We start from the raw sequence: 15,326 nt of genomic DNA on the forward strand, positions 1-15,326 counted from the left end.
AAATAATCTTCTATTAAGATTTATGTTCTTGTTAGCGGTTGTTCTTAGCAACCGCTATAGCAGCGCCCTACAACGTATGCGCTCCAAAACAATTATAAGTTTTGGCGGCAAGCCCAGCATTCCAATATTCCAATCTAAACTTGTTTCCTTTATCTATGCATAAAGTGTCAAATTCAACGAGCGTAACCATAGTTTCTCGATATATAATGACTTACAAGGTATCTTTCAAATCTTTTTATATTATTTGGAACGTTTGAAATTGTTTAAAAATTATTTGTGGCGTTTGAAAAAAAATAGCATTTTTTATTCGGAGTAAAAATAACTTCTTGTGCTTCGTCTGTATGTCAAGTGTCATTTTTACTCCTAATAAAACGATATACTCTAACTTTAATTACATTTCAACTAATATACTCATATGTGTTATGTTATATCTCGCTCCTCTAGTTTATCAATCCTTAATTTGATTTATAGACAAACAGTTAAAATATTCTGAATAGTCTACGTCAAAATAGAATGAAATATCGTGGCAACATCGTTCTGTATTGAAATTGGAAGCAAATTAAAGCACTAACAATAAACAGACTCTTGCAAGAGGCTCCAATTGAGAATTCGTTGGAATTCTCTGAGCTAATAATAGCTAAATTGACTCTACTGCCACTAGATAGATTTAGTATTAAGTTACGGTATAGTGGATCATTTTCTATGTGTTTTGTTTGAACGAGACGTATTTATTTTATTGACACTAATCAGTAGGAAGGTTTTCATTCCATTACTTTGCTTCTTTTCAGTAAATAATAGTTATTTTTTATACAAGACGATAAAATGGTATTTTATCGTCGACCGAATTCATTTCGGGAGACGACAATGCAATTTTATCGTCGTGTAGGTATAAAACAATATTTTTTTCCATAGTGAGTTACGTTTTAAAAAATATTCAGAAATTATTATTTCAAGGAATTTATTACGAATAGAAAAAATATTGTGCTGGGTTGGCAATCTCTCCACGAGATGGACAATGTTTTTTGAAACACCCTGTATAAACAGTTATTATTTATATCAACAAAACTCACCTCCTTAACAGCACTTAAGGGACATAAAGAACCATTATTATCGCTTTCCCGTTCAAGATATTCTAATAAAGCTACGATGTGTTTTTTACGGCTATTAAGCAATCTTGTACAATTCGCACTAAAAAAGGTTCTAAAAAGAATAATGTTCAACTGCAAGATCTGCTAGTAAACATTTTTAACTTTTTTTTAATTTTAATTTTTGAAATTAAAAAAAGTATTTCAAATATAAGATGAAAATACGTTATTTGTTATGAAATACAATTTTTTTAAGTTCTTGTATCTGAAATAAGTTACCTTTCTGACTCTGATGGCCGAAAAGGTTTGGCGTAACTTTTGAATATAAGAATTGAAATGTCGTAATCGCCCTGTACAGGGTGGGTCAAATTCGACGCTTTTAAATGGAAACACCCTTTCCTATAGGAGATAGACGAAAACTAATATCGGTGTCTGGAGCTCAATTTTCATCAAAAACATGATGGTGAAAACCCCACATCAATATCTGTTACCGTTTCGGAGTTACGGGGTGTTTTTCAAAAATGTACATTTTTAACAAATCGCTGTAACTTTTTTGCTATGGAAAATTTTGTATTTTTATGAAAACATTTCCAAAGCACCTTTTTACGTAGAATTTAATGGTTTAAGTATATTTTTTTTAAAATTAATAATTTAAGAGTTATCAACAGAAAAATTGATTTTTTATTTGGAACACCCTCTATATTTTTAATTAACTGAAAAGAATTTAAAATAACCTTTCCAACAATATAGCACACTTGATATTTTGTTATAATCCCCTTCGAAATATAGAATTTTTAAAAGTTTGCCACTTTTAACTAGTAAGCTTTGGATCCCTTATTGATGATCTGCTTCTAATGGAACTCGAAAACATATTTTTCCAGTAAGACCACGCACCGCCTCTGAACGCTGAAGTTATCAGCAAATTTTTGCAGCCAAGTTCAAGAATAATTTAATAGCTAACCAAGATCCCAGCCGTTGGCCGTCGAGGCCGCCTGACTTAGTGCCCATGGATCTAATCCTATGGATATATTTGCGGAAAAATAAAGGTTCCTTATTCTTCCGTATAATCTAGACAAGAATTAGAAATACTTAGCAGTTATGAGGGGGTACCTTTCACCCCTACTGAGTTAATAAATTCCGCGAAAAATGTTCAAAAACTGCCCCGTCTGTCCATAACAGAAGACGGTCGATATGTCGTAGCAAACACCTGTAGCAAAATTTCATGTCTTGGTATATTTTTATTGTTATTAGATATAGTTTAAATGTGTTGATGTTGGTTAAATATATATTTAAATTGTTATAAAATTCTGCATCTCTCATAGCAAATATTATTTTCGTTTTAATTGATGCTCACAGCTAGAATTTTTTTGCATTACAGCCGGTGCCGTTCAAAGCCTACTTATTTAAAGCGGGCGAATTTTCATATACTCTATATCTCGAAGACGAATCGAGCAAAATATTAAGTGTGTTATATTTTTGGAAAGGTAATTTTAAATTCCTTTCAATAAATTAAAAATATACAGGGTGTCCCATATAAAAAATCAAATTTTCTCTTGATAATTCTTAAATTATTAATTTTAAAAAAATTATACTTAAACCATTAAATTCTACGTAAAAAGGTGCCTTGGAAATGTTTTCATAAAAATACAAAATTTTCCATAGCAAAAAAGTTACAGCAATTTGATAAAAATGCATATTTTTGAAAAACACCCCGTAACTCCGAAACGGTAACAGATATCGATATGCGGTTTTCACCATCATGTTTTTGACAAAAATTGAGCCCCAGACACTGATATTAGTTTTTGTCTATCTCCTATAGAAAAGGGTGTTTCCATTTAAAAGCGTCGAATTTGACCCACCCTGTACAAGAAAGCACGTGCCGTAAAAAAGAATTAAGGAAGTAAATGGGATTTCGCAGTAGCGTCCGGGCACGAAGACAGTCGGGTAAATGGGAAAACTAGAAATAGTGGCTTTTAGATTAAATTTAAAACGGAAAGGGGGATAAGGAGGCGAATACGGAAGAGAAAATGGCGAAGAGTTTAAAGTCGCGAAAATGGGAATTATGTTTCCTGTGTTCCATTCGGAATTTATTTCCAGTAGGCAAAGAGATAGGAAAAAGTCGATTTCTTATGTACTCTGTCTTAACACTGGAAATAGTAGGAGAATATACATATTTGGGACAACTAATACACAGCTCGGGATCTCTATTACCAGAAATCAACAGAAGAATTAAGTTAGCATCCATGCTCCAGCAAGGATACTATAAAGATAAGGATAGTTCGATTCCTATCTTCCTGCGCTGTCAGTTTTTTTACGTCAACTACTGACCGAGTTGAAGTTGGCGCTAAAGATTTTAGACAGTGACAGTTATTTTTGCATTTGACGGACGAGCGCACAGTGCGTTGGAAGATAAATTTAGCGGGACAAAAACGTTTGGCTAGAAATAAGCCAAAAAATGTGTACTGATAAGAATAAATAGTAGACATTCCAATTGATACAAAAATGCATGAATATTCTTTGTATTTCGATACATTTTTATCAACCAAATTTGGTCGTTTTCTGCTCAGCAAGGCAGAGATCATACGAAAACAAAATATTTACAAGTGCTTATACATTTTATTAGAAAGCCAAATTATGTTGAAGATTGCCAAAGGTATGTACTTTTCTACTGTACGTATATTATTTGTTAAAATCCTTCGTGCCTTTGTTCTGCAGATATCAAACTTTCACTTTTTTTTTAAATGTCGATATATTGAATTATGTAGATCTTTTGAGTTACCAATAGTTACCAACACAGGGAGTTCAAGCTTAACAGGTGAATGCCCAAAATGATTCATTTCAATCGGATAGTATAAAAACAAAACAACTCCATCAAAAGGCACAGAGTTTAAAAAATTGTCTTAGATACTTACTATATATGAATTTACAATTACCGAGTGTTAAAATTAAAATTAAAATATCTATCTTATTTATTATTTTCAAAATAAAATATATTTTTTTTAAATAAATTATAGAGGGTGTCACAAGATTACAAATTAATTAAAAAAAAACTGCTAAAGAGTTATTTGATATCATAATTTTATGTATTTGGCAATAGTTTACAATACGGTTTTTGTGTGTCATGTACGAATAATATCATAGTTTTATTATCTTGTATTTATTTATTAATAAATTAAGTTGTTAATAAATAAATAAATTTAACCATATAGTTGCTATATATCAGACCATTTGATGCGTTCTTAGAATTTAAGTCCCAAACATTGCTCTTGAGATTTTGTCCCGCTAGAATAACCATCCGCCGCACTGTGGAGCGCTGGTCAGCGCGTGACGTAGCATTCCACGGCGACTACGACAGCGGCGATTTGACGCGATCGAACAGTCCTTTAGAATATATACAGTCCTTGAGCATGGAGTACTTATGGAAAAAACTCAATCATATTCAAATCTAGAATGCCACTTTATCTAAAGAAGAAAACATTCGACCAATGTCAGACCAGTCATGACATATGCATGCGAAATCTGGACACTTAAAGGTGCGTCTAGACCTAACGAGACGAGAGCGAGACGAGCGCGAGACATTCCAAATTTGCTAAGTGTGGACGGGTCTCGTGAGAGCCTCTCGAGAAAAGCCACGGAGCCTCGTTGTTACAGAATATATAGCTATGCAATTATTATATTCTGTGCTACGCGTATATTTTCTGTGCTGGTTGCTATCCGTCCTCTGTCGGTTTTGCGACGGCCGATCGAAGAAAACTCGCGGAATAGTCTGGACGTGTTTTTGGTTGGCTCGCTCGACTGCGAGATATTAGCTCTGATTTATGAATTTTAACTGTTTAAAATTAAATAATCTCAATTTTTTTAAATGGTACATCCTATGTATTATCATTTTTTCTGATAGAATTTACAAAATTTGCGTCACTGATAATTTTTACCGTACCTAAATCTAAGACTTCTTTAAACAAATTGAATTATTGCAAAATCTATTAATTTTAGATAATATATAATATTATATGCAAAAAAAATTACCGAATTGTACTTAGAATCTAATAATAAAATGAAAAATAGTGTATTACCATTAAAAAAGACGTTATGTTATATCCACAACACTTTTTTGAAATACCTTGTATACTCTACAGTAATTTTAAAATGTGCTTCTCAACCTTCCCTATAACTTTTATATTTAACACTTTGTTCTAAAAAACGGTAAAAAACGTATTTTGGCAAAGACGTCGTGTCTCGAAACAAATGAAGGATTAAAGAACAACCAAAAGGGAAAAAAATCGACGATGAATAAAATACGACAAACCAAATACCATGTTAAAGATACAAAAATGTATTACTGTATGTGTTATTATTTGACCATCGTTTGTTATATTCAATTACAAGTTAATATGTGTTTCGGTTCCTTTCACTATGAGCCAACTCACTTGTCTCATGACAGGCTTGCCTCAAAAAATTGATACAAGATGTTTCGCTCTCGTCTTGCTCTCGTCTCGCTCTCGTCTCGCTCTCGTCTCGCTCTCGTCTCGCTCTCGTCTCGCTCTCGTTTCGTTAGGTCTGGACGCACCTTAAAACGGACATTATAAGAAAACTGCAGGTCGTACAATACTCAATAGAAAGAAATACGCAGGGAATAACCAAGAAAGACCGTAAAAGAATAGAGTGGATACAACAAAAGACCCAGGTAATATATGTGATCCACAGAGTCAAATCCCTTAAACGGGCAGGACACCTGGCAAGAAGGACGGACAATAGATGGACCACAAAAATTGCAGCATATATATGTTCCCGTCATCCCTTCGTGGGACATAGGGCTTCTAAGAGATGTTTCCATCTGATCCTATTCTGAGCTGTCTGTTTGATCTCTCCCCATGTTTTCACAACCTCTTGGGCTTCAAAGGTTACTGTTCTTCTCCAGGTATTCCTTGGTCTTCCCCTGGCACGTCTTCCCTGTGGATTCCATTCAAGTGCCTGTCTAGCGATATCTCTGTGGGGTCTGCGCAAAATGTGCCCAATCCAGCCCCACTTTCTTTTCTTAATTTCGATATCTATTTAATTTTGTGATGTTCTTCTCCACAGTTCTTCGTTGTTAATTTGATTGGGCCAGAAAATTCTCAATATTCTTCGAAGACGCTTGTTAACAAACACCTGTAGGCGATCCATGAGACCACGCGTAACCTTCCATGTTTCGCATCCATAAAGCAAAATAGTTTTGACATTGCTATTGAAGAGCTGGACTTTAGTTTTTTTGCTATATATAGAGGAGTTCCACACAGGTGTAAGCATGCCAAAAGCTCTTTGTGCCTTCAAAATCCTTTCCTCTATATATTAATTGCAGCATGGTACCCACAAAGAACTAAGAGACCTAGAAGAAGACCAATTATATTTACACTTATTTAAGTGTAAATTACCCTGTATAAATAATAAAAATTCATTCTTTTTTGTTTCTTGAATCAAATTTATCAATCATTCGATAATAAAAGACGTCAAGAACGATAAAAAATCTCCAAGCAACTGAAAATAACTACCTCCGCTATCAGTATACCCTTCTGGCCTTTTTCCTATTTCCAAAGTCGACATCAATAAACGTCTAGAGCGAGACTTGTGCTCGGATGGAATTCCTCTAATTGTCAGAATGAAGAAGGATATCATCGGTTACTGCGTCGAAATAACCGACAGCTCCCTATTACACGTAACAAGGTTAAAAGGCTCCAGCCGTATAGTGCAGAGACGAAATAAAAAGAAGTTGAGTTCCTGATGGTATTACAGCTCGGGGCGTGATATCGACTTCAGGGTTGCCAACGTTTTTTCTATTATTCTATATGCAGGATGGCCCATTAGTGCGAGGTTCAATATCATCGTTATTGTAGAAGATATTAATAAAAACTTTCATATACAGGGTGGTCCGAATTATATTCCGGAAACTTCGGCAGCATATTCTGCAGATAAAAATAAGTAAAAAAGTTCGTATAAAGGTATGTCCTAAAATGCTTAATTTCGGAGATACAGGGTGTAGAAGTTTCACTTTTATTTCGATATTTTTTTAAAAAATTTCTAAAGTACCTATTTGTATTTTACTAAGAGTGAGTCCCAGGTGGGACCCTCCACTGAGGCCGCGAGGGCCTATTGTGGCTCAGTTTCTACAAGCTCTTTAATAGAAAAAGAGCATTAAAGTTCGCCCTCAAGACCCAGCCTTTTAACATAGGCCGTTATGTCCGAGGGTGATATGTCTTCTAGGTCTGACAAGTCTAGCGTGGGTTTGCCAAACACCTCAAACCTGGTCCTGCCCCCAGCGGAGCAGGTACATATAACGTGCTTCATTCTTTCGTCATCTTCCATACAGAGTCGGCATTCGGCGTCTTCCACCAGTCCCATCCTCTGTAGGTGTGATCTCAGCCGGCAGTGGCCCATGTATACTGCAGTAAGCGTACGCGCTCCGTTCATACCAGCCTTTAGGAGTTCATCTGTTCTACGTTTGGATGGCCCTGCTAGGATTGTTTTGGCATGTTCCATTCCGGGACTGTCATACCAGTCCCGAAGCGTTACATCCCTAACCCATTCACAGAGCCTGTCTCTTGCGAGATTTTTTGGTACGCTAAGTGTCGGTTCTGGGTCCACGAATGGCGAGCCTGCACCAGTTTTGGCGAGGGAATCAGCACGTTCATTTCCCTCTAGGCCGACATGTCCCGGTATCCATATTAGCGACACTTTGTTTCCGTCTCCTAATATATTGAGTAGTTTCTTCAATGAAGAATCGTCCTGGACGTACTTTTCGTTGCCTCAAGTGCTTTCAACGCGGCTTGACTATCCGAAAATAGGCTTATTGTTTTCCCGGTGTATTGCTGTTCTACCAGCAGTTGCACACAGGTTTCAATCGCATATAGCTCAGCTTGGAAAATAGTGGTGTATTTTCCAAGACTGTGGTAGATCTCAGTCTTTGGACTGCTGCAGTAAATTCCTGCGCCAGATCCTTTATCGTTTTTGGATCCGTCCGTGTACCAACACATTTCCGCAAATAATAAGCCGTTTCTCGGCTTATCCCATTCGTCCCTCTTCGGAAACAGGACGTTGTAGGTGCGCGTCAAGAGTTGGATTGGTGGTGTGAGATCCGAGACCATCCCCAGAATCTCATCCGATTGTAGTTCGTCTACTAGTCGGTTTTGTATGAACATGATTGTTCCTTGGCTCTCTCGTGCCATATTTAGAAACCTATATGTAGCCCATCTCGCCTCCCTCTCCAAAATAATTTGAAGAGGAGGTAAGTCGAGTAGGGTTTCCATAGCTTTTGAAGGCGTAGAATGAAAGGCACCAGTCACCGCTAAGCATGCTTGTCGTTGTAATTTTGGCAGTTTATTCTTCGCCGTTGTTTGGTTGGCTTTCTGCCACCAGGCAACTGCGCCATACGTGATAATAGGTCTAATGGCTGTCACGTATAGCCAGTACATATTTTTGGGGTTTAATCCCCAGTTTCTCCCACAAATTCGGCGGCATGCCCATAAAGCATAGCAAGCCTTTTTTGATATTTTTTCCAGATGGGAGTTCTCGATGACAAAAAACTTAGCTGGTCCAGGTTTAATCCTAGATACTTAACTTCCTCCGCAAACGGAATTGTCTCACCAAAAAGAGTGGGCGGTTTTAGTTTGTCTGTTTTCCTTCTTCTGGTGAATGGTATGATCACGGTTTTCTGTGGGTTTACACTTAATTGTTCCAGTGTGCACCAGCCGTGAATTGCATCTAAGACATCCTGTATTTTTGAGGAGATGTCCTCCTCTTAGTGTCCTTTTACTAAGATTACCAGGTCGTCCGCGTATGCCTGTGCTTCAACCTCGTAAGAAGTACCTAACGTCAATATTTGGATGAAAATTAGTGTCTGGGAGTTTTTTAACATGAGAAATTTGATTTTTGATGTCAATATGACTCCAACTTGTAGAGGGCGCCACCTACATGTTTTTAAATGGTTTGAGGAGTAATTCTTTTGCAACGGTCGTGCGACCCAAAAACTTTTTTGAAAATTTCGAGCGGTTCGTCGCTTTTTCCGGATTTATATCGCCAAATATTGTTTATTCAAATTTATTATTATTTTCTGTTTAATTTTATAAATAAATACAGTGTGTTGCATACAAGAAACTTTTATTTTATATAAGGACGCATGTAAGGAAATACCTATGAAACATTGAAACCGACGTTATGCCACGATCCACGATGGTTTTGCAGTTCACAGTTCTCAGCACAGCTTTTTAAGTTTTTAATGCCACTTTTTCACAATTATCACCGGTTGGAGTAAATAAAACTTGAATTAAACTCACAAGATAGCAATAATTACTTTGAAAATGGACGCTATAAACACTTTTCGGAATTAATTTAATGATAGCGGTTTAGATTTTGAAAGATTATTATGATTTTTGAAGATTCTGACTTTGACAAGAGAAAATTATTTCTGTTTTTGTTTGCTGTTGTTCTTAGCGACCGCTATAGCAGCGCCAGATCGCGTATAACGGTCGCGACCCAAAATAATTTCGCGACCCAAAATTTTTACGGGCTTTCCAATCTAAACTTGTTGCATTTATCTATGGTGTCTGGGAGTTTTTTGACATGAGAAATTTGATTTTTGATGTCAATATGACTCCAACTTGTAGAGGGCGCCACCTACATGTTTTTAAATGGTTTGAGGAGTAATTACTTTTCATCCGTACCTGTATAAAACTGCTGAGTAAAAAATATACATTTACGACGTTTTTTACATAAAAAAGTCTCTTGGTAAAATTCGCTACGAGTAACGGTTCTCGAGATATTTGGCATAAATTTGTTGTAGAAAAACTAAGAGTTTTTAATTATCTGCTGATGATGCTAACGTGGTTAGCGAAACGCGCGTCCAGTGTAAAAGTAAAAGTGTTTTGGTGTATTATGGTGATTTAGTGTTTTATTTTGCTGTGTAACACCAAAGGTTCAAACCCCCAACTGTAATCTCTATTTTATTGTTGATGGACTCTTCGATATATCCTTCCGCAACTAGGATGAAGCAAATAACTATAAGAATTTTATTAACTATAAAATTTAACATTTTCGGACCACATTTTCAAAATGACGTCTCGTAAGTAATGTTTGTGCTTCTGCTACCTTGGTTACGCATACCAACAATGCATCGAGGACCGTTTCGCATGTCAACATATCAAATTCTGACGTATTTTTCTCCACTTATTTGTTCAAAATAATATCGAATAAGGGGTTTTCACCGATTAAAATCGTTATTAAGTCATACATATGAGTTATAAATCAATGTTTTTAAATGAACTGTTGCCAAAATCTCTCAGAATTAGTGATAAACGACCAAAAGAAAACCCAAAAGGAAGCCGAAAAAATAATCGCGGTTAAACAGGTCTTGGGATTTAATTACTTATCTAAACAAAATTTATTCGAAAAATTAGATTAGCTGATTGGTCCATTTCACGATGAGGGAAATAATCACAATTATTTTTATTTACACTATCAACTCAGTTTGAATCATACTCCTGTATAGACAGCAATTAAAAAATACAATTTCCTCTGCTCAAATTTCATAAAGCATTTTCTGTGTACTTTGCAAGAATCTCTCCCTCTCTACCTCGAACCCGTCCGTCATCAAAAAAGTTCGGAAAACAAAAACTCCCGCAACAAAACTTCAACATTTCATTCGCGCGTTGACGTTATACGAAACTTTAAAACGCTTCTTGGCATCCGTCAAGGAAGGTAGGACGGAAATAACTCGGGCAAAATTCGACAACAATACGGAAAAGGGAGGAAAAAGAAAGCTGAAAGCTGAAAGGAGAAACAGAGTCGACAAGAACTGAGACAGGTCTAATTGCGTTTTAGCAGAAAGAAAAAACAACTAATAAATACAGACTTTGACTTGATTGAGCCAAACAACAAAAAGCGGCGGAGTTAAATTAATAAGAAAATCAAATGGAATAAAGTGAAAAAAAATCGACTATTTTTTTCACTTTATACTGTGAAAAAAAGGTTGTTAAATACCACAAAAAAATTCTCTCCAAGTAGGAGGTCTTAATTTTAACAGGAAGGTCCTCTGCCTTTCAGTTTTCTATTTTTCCTTATTATTAGAAAGAAAAATTCATATCTCGAAATCTACTATTTGGAAAAAATTTCTCGTCTCATATATTTTAGGAAATTAAATTTTCTACAAAAAAGGTCTCTAACAATCTTTTTGTAAACGCCACCGTTCGAAAGTTATTAAAAGTTGAAGTTTTATTATTTTAAGGCAGTTTTATTTTTCTTATGAATCTTATACCTTGTTAACAAAAAATCATTATGATGCGCGCAACTAATGGTTTTGTAGGAAACTCGACGCTCTACAAAAATGGTTTCTTATGATTAGGCGATTAAATTAACCGTTTAAAAAATTTTGCACAATAATTTTAGCAGTTTTTGATTAATAACTTACGAAAGCGTAGGGCTGCCGTCGCAACATTGAAATATAATTTTAGCAAAATTTACACTTTTCTGTAAATGTCAAACTTACACATTTTCTGTAAATTTACTGATTTTCTGAAAATTTACAGATTTTCTGAAAACTTACACTTTTTCTGTAAATTTACACTTTTTCTGTAAATTTACACTTTTCTGTAAATTTACACTTTTCTGTAAATTTACACATTTTCTGTAAATTTACACATTTTCTGTAAATTTATACTTTTTCCGTAAATTTACATTTTTCCGTAAATTTACACTTTTTCTGTAAATTTACACATTTTCTATAAATTTACATTTTCTGTAAATTTACACTTTTTCTGTAAATTTACACATTTTCTGTAAATTTACATTTTCTGTAAATTTACATTTTCTGTAAATTTGCACTTTTTCTGTAAATTTACACATTTTCTGTAAATTTACACTTTTCTGTAAATTTTACACTTTTTCTGTAAATTTACACTTTTTCGGTAAATTTACATTTTTCCGTAAATTTACACATTTCCTGTAAATTTACACATTTTCTGTAAATTTACACATTTTCTGTAAATTTACACATTTTCTGTAAATTTACACTTTTCTGTAAATTTACCCTTTTTCTGTAAATTTACGCTTTTTCTGTAAATTTACGCTTTTTCGGTAAATTTACACTTTTTCGGTAAATTTACACTTTTCTGTAAATTTACACATTTTCTGTAAATTTACACATTTTCTGTAAATTTACACTTTTTCTGTAAATTTACACTTTTTCTGTAAATTTACATTTTTCCGTAAATTTACACTTTCTGTAAATTTACACTTTTTCTGTAAATTTACACTTTTTCTGTAAATTTACACTTTTTTAAATGTTTCAAACTTTTTTTCTAGTTTTTTTAGTGTTAAGCATGTTTGGGAACATTGAAACAAAAAATTATTGCATTTTTTCTAATTGTTCGAATTGTTAATCAAAAACTCTTTAAATTATTGTGCATTGAAGTATGACGATGAATATCTTTCGAACGGTTAATTTAAGCGACTAATCATAAGGAACGATTTTTGTAGAGTAATGAATATCCTACAAAACCATGAATTGCGCGTATCATAATGATTTTTTGTTTTGAGTTATAAAATTCATAAGAAAAAAGAAAACTGCCTTAAAATAATCAAACTGCAACCTTTAATAACTTTTGAACGGCGAGGTTTACAAAAAATTTGTAAGAGACCTTTTTTGTAGAGAATTTCGTTCAATTTCCTATAAATAAGTGAATTCATTTCCAAGCCAACATACTACCCACTCATTATTATAGGATAACAAGCAACTGTATAGTGCGAAAAACATATTAAAATTTACTAATAGACTTTTAAAAAATACACTGAAAGATATATAACTAAAAGGTGCATTTTTTTCTACACGGAGAAAACTAAATGAACTAGAATGACTCCAAGATTGTATTCAATACATAACTAAGTAGTGCAAAGTGAAAATAATAGACTTAAAGTGATTTATAAAAGAAACTATACAGAAAAGAATGTAAAAAAAGTGAGACAAAGTTTTCTAAAACTAAACTAAATGAACTGCAACGCGTCAAAGATGTTCGCCAATTGTAAACTTCGACCAAGAGCAAGAAGTTTTTCTGGATTACTGCCCAGGCCTCCAAGCGATATCCAGAATCCGCCACTGGGTAAACCACCGCCCAATCCTTCGCCGAAGAACAGAGACAGAAGACGACGTACGTAGACATTTTTGACGTTTATGTAGTGTGTTTTTGTATATTATATAGTGTCTTATTTACCCCCAAAAAAAACAGATTGAATTTTATATTAACAGTTTAGTCCGTTGTGTTTACAAGAAATTATAAATTATACATAACTAAATTCTTGTAAATAACAGACAGTTTATGACACTATTACAAGTATACCGGATGCGTCTCAGAAGTGGCTCACCCCAATAACTTTTTTATTTTTCCAGGTAAAAAACGAGATTTGGTATATTAGTATATGACATAAATTAGGATTGATTGACGTATTCAATTGTTTTTGGTCACTTCCTGTTTCACCGGAAATGACTATAACTTTTGATTTTTAAATGGCACTTTCGATATAAAATACCGAATGACATACCATGTGGCAACTTTTGACATTTTCGCATATGGTTTGTTTGAAATTATAAAATGCGGTTCATAAAACAATTTGACTCGAAATACCAAGCGTGTGGTACCAAATTATTCGTAGAAATGCTTTTTCCAAATATGCTAATGAGTCACCCTTGTTCTATTTAAAAAAATTGAGATATGATTAAAAATACAATCTATACTAATATATAAAATCCTGAAGTGACTGACATACTGATTAATCACGCGATCCTGCTCAAACCACTCAACGTAAGAAGCTCAATTTTGGCATACAGGTTGATTCTAGGGTGTAGAGGTTCGATAAGAAGGGATTTTTCGAAATTCCAGTTCCAAGAGGGTGAAATCAATCAGACCCTCAAATATTAGAATATTTTTTATTTAAAAAACGGTAAAGTTTCCGAAAAAACGCTTAAACACATATATTTTATTTTGTTTTTTTACATATTTTAATTTTTTTTAAAAATGTATACAGGGTGTTTCGAAAAATCTGGTCATGGATTAACCGCGATCCTGCTTAAAGCGCTTGACGTAAAAAGCTGAATTTTGGAAAACAGATTGACTTTAGGGTGTAGAGGTTCGATAAGAAGGGATTTTTCGAAACTCGAATTCTAAGGGGGCGAAACTATCCCTAAAATATTAAAATATTTGTTTATTTAAAAACCGGTGAGTTTTTCGGAAAAACTCTTAAACACGTATATTTTATTTTGTTGTTTTACATATTTTAAGATTTTTTATAAATTTATACAGGGTATTTCATAAAATATGATCATTGAGTAATCACGATTCTGCTTAAACCGCTTGACGTTTAAAGCTGATTTTTGGCAAATGGATTGACTGTGGGGTGTAGAGGTTCGATAAGGAGGGGATTCTCGAATCTCAAATTCCAAGAGGGTGAGAACGCCTCTCAAATATTACAATATTTGTTATTTAAAAAACGGTTGTCTTTCGGGAAAACGCATGGACAAGCATAATTTATTTGGTTTTTTTACATATTTTGAAATTTTTTAAAAAATCATACAGGGTGTTTCAAAAAGTTGTGTAATTTCTAAACCACGATTCTGCTTAAACTGCTTGACGCAAAAAGCTTATTTTTGGCAAACGGATTTTTCGAAAGTCAAATTCCAACGAGGTGAAACTACCCCTCAAATATTACCAAGTTATATAATAATATCGCCATATTGTTTTTTCTCATGCTGACATAAATGTGAGAAAATTTTATCCAGTTTGTATGTTAATGGAAATCTTGCTTTGCTTTATCGTCACCATTACAAATGATTAATTCGACGCGAACGAAGTCGCTGGTACAAGCTAGTTTGGGTATATTTTAATCGACCAGGACAAGACACGAAAAATATTAGACCTTCAGAACTATTTTTCCAAGGCTTCTTGATTAAAAATTGGTGTTTTTAACATAGCAATGGCAGTCTAGATTTAAAATACGATTTGTTTTTAAGCGAAAATATCAAAAGTTGACACATCACATGTCATTCTATTGAGAGTGTCATTTTATATCGAATAAAGTAGAAATATACCGTGGGTGGCATTTAAAAATCAAAAGTTATAATCATTTCCGGTATGTCAAAAGTTGACACATGATATGTCATTCTATTCAGAGCATCACTTTCAAGAAAAAGTTAGTCATTCCCGGTGAAACAGGAAGTGACCAAAA

General features: G+C 34.2%; 1 protein-coding gene across 3 annotated transcripts in view; it reads left to right on the plus strand.

Annotated features, from left to right (window-relative positions):
• The window catches only part of LOC115877712 (glutamate receptor-interacting protein 2), a 291,983-nt gene that overhangs the window by 37,891 nt on the left and 238,766 nt on the right, over positions 1-15,326 (plus strand). Inside the window, exon 2 of one of the 3 annotated variants that reach the window (XM_030893989.1) lies at positions 12,833-13,255. The exons of 1 other annotated variant lie outside the window; for it this stretch is intronic. In XM_030893989.1, coding sequence (XP_030749849.1) covers positions 13,096-13,255 — 160 coding nt within the window. In that variant the 5' untranslated portion in view covers positions 12,833-13,095. Of the gene's footprint in view, positions 1-12,821; positions 13,256-15,326 lie in introns of those variants that run through there. One more of the 3 variants, XM_030893990.1, reaches the window with a different exon arrangement.

Source organism: Sitophilus oryzae, unplaced genomic scaffold, assembly GCF_002938485.1.
Source record: "Sitophilus oryzae breed Bouriz unplaced genomic scaffold, Soryzae_2.0 scaffold_1498_pilon_pilon, whole genome shotgun sequence".
NCBI classification, from domain to species: Eukaryota; Metazoa; Arthropoda; class Insecta; order Coleoptera; family Curculionidae; genus Sitophilus; species Sitophilus oryzae.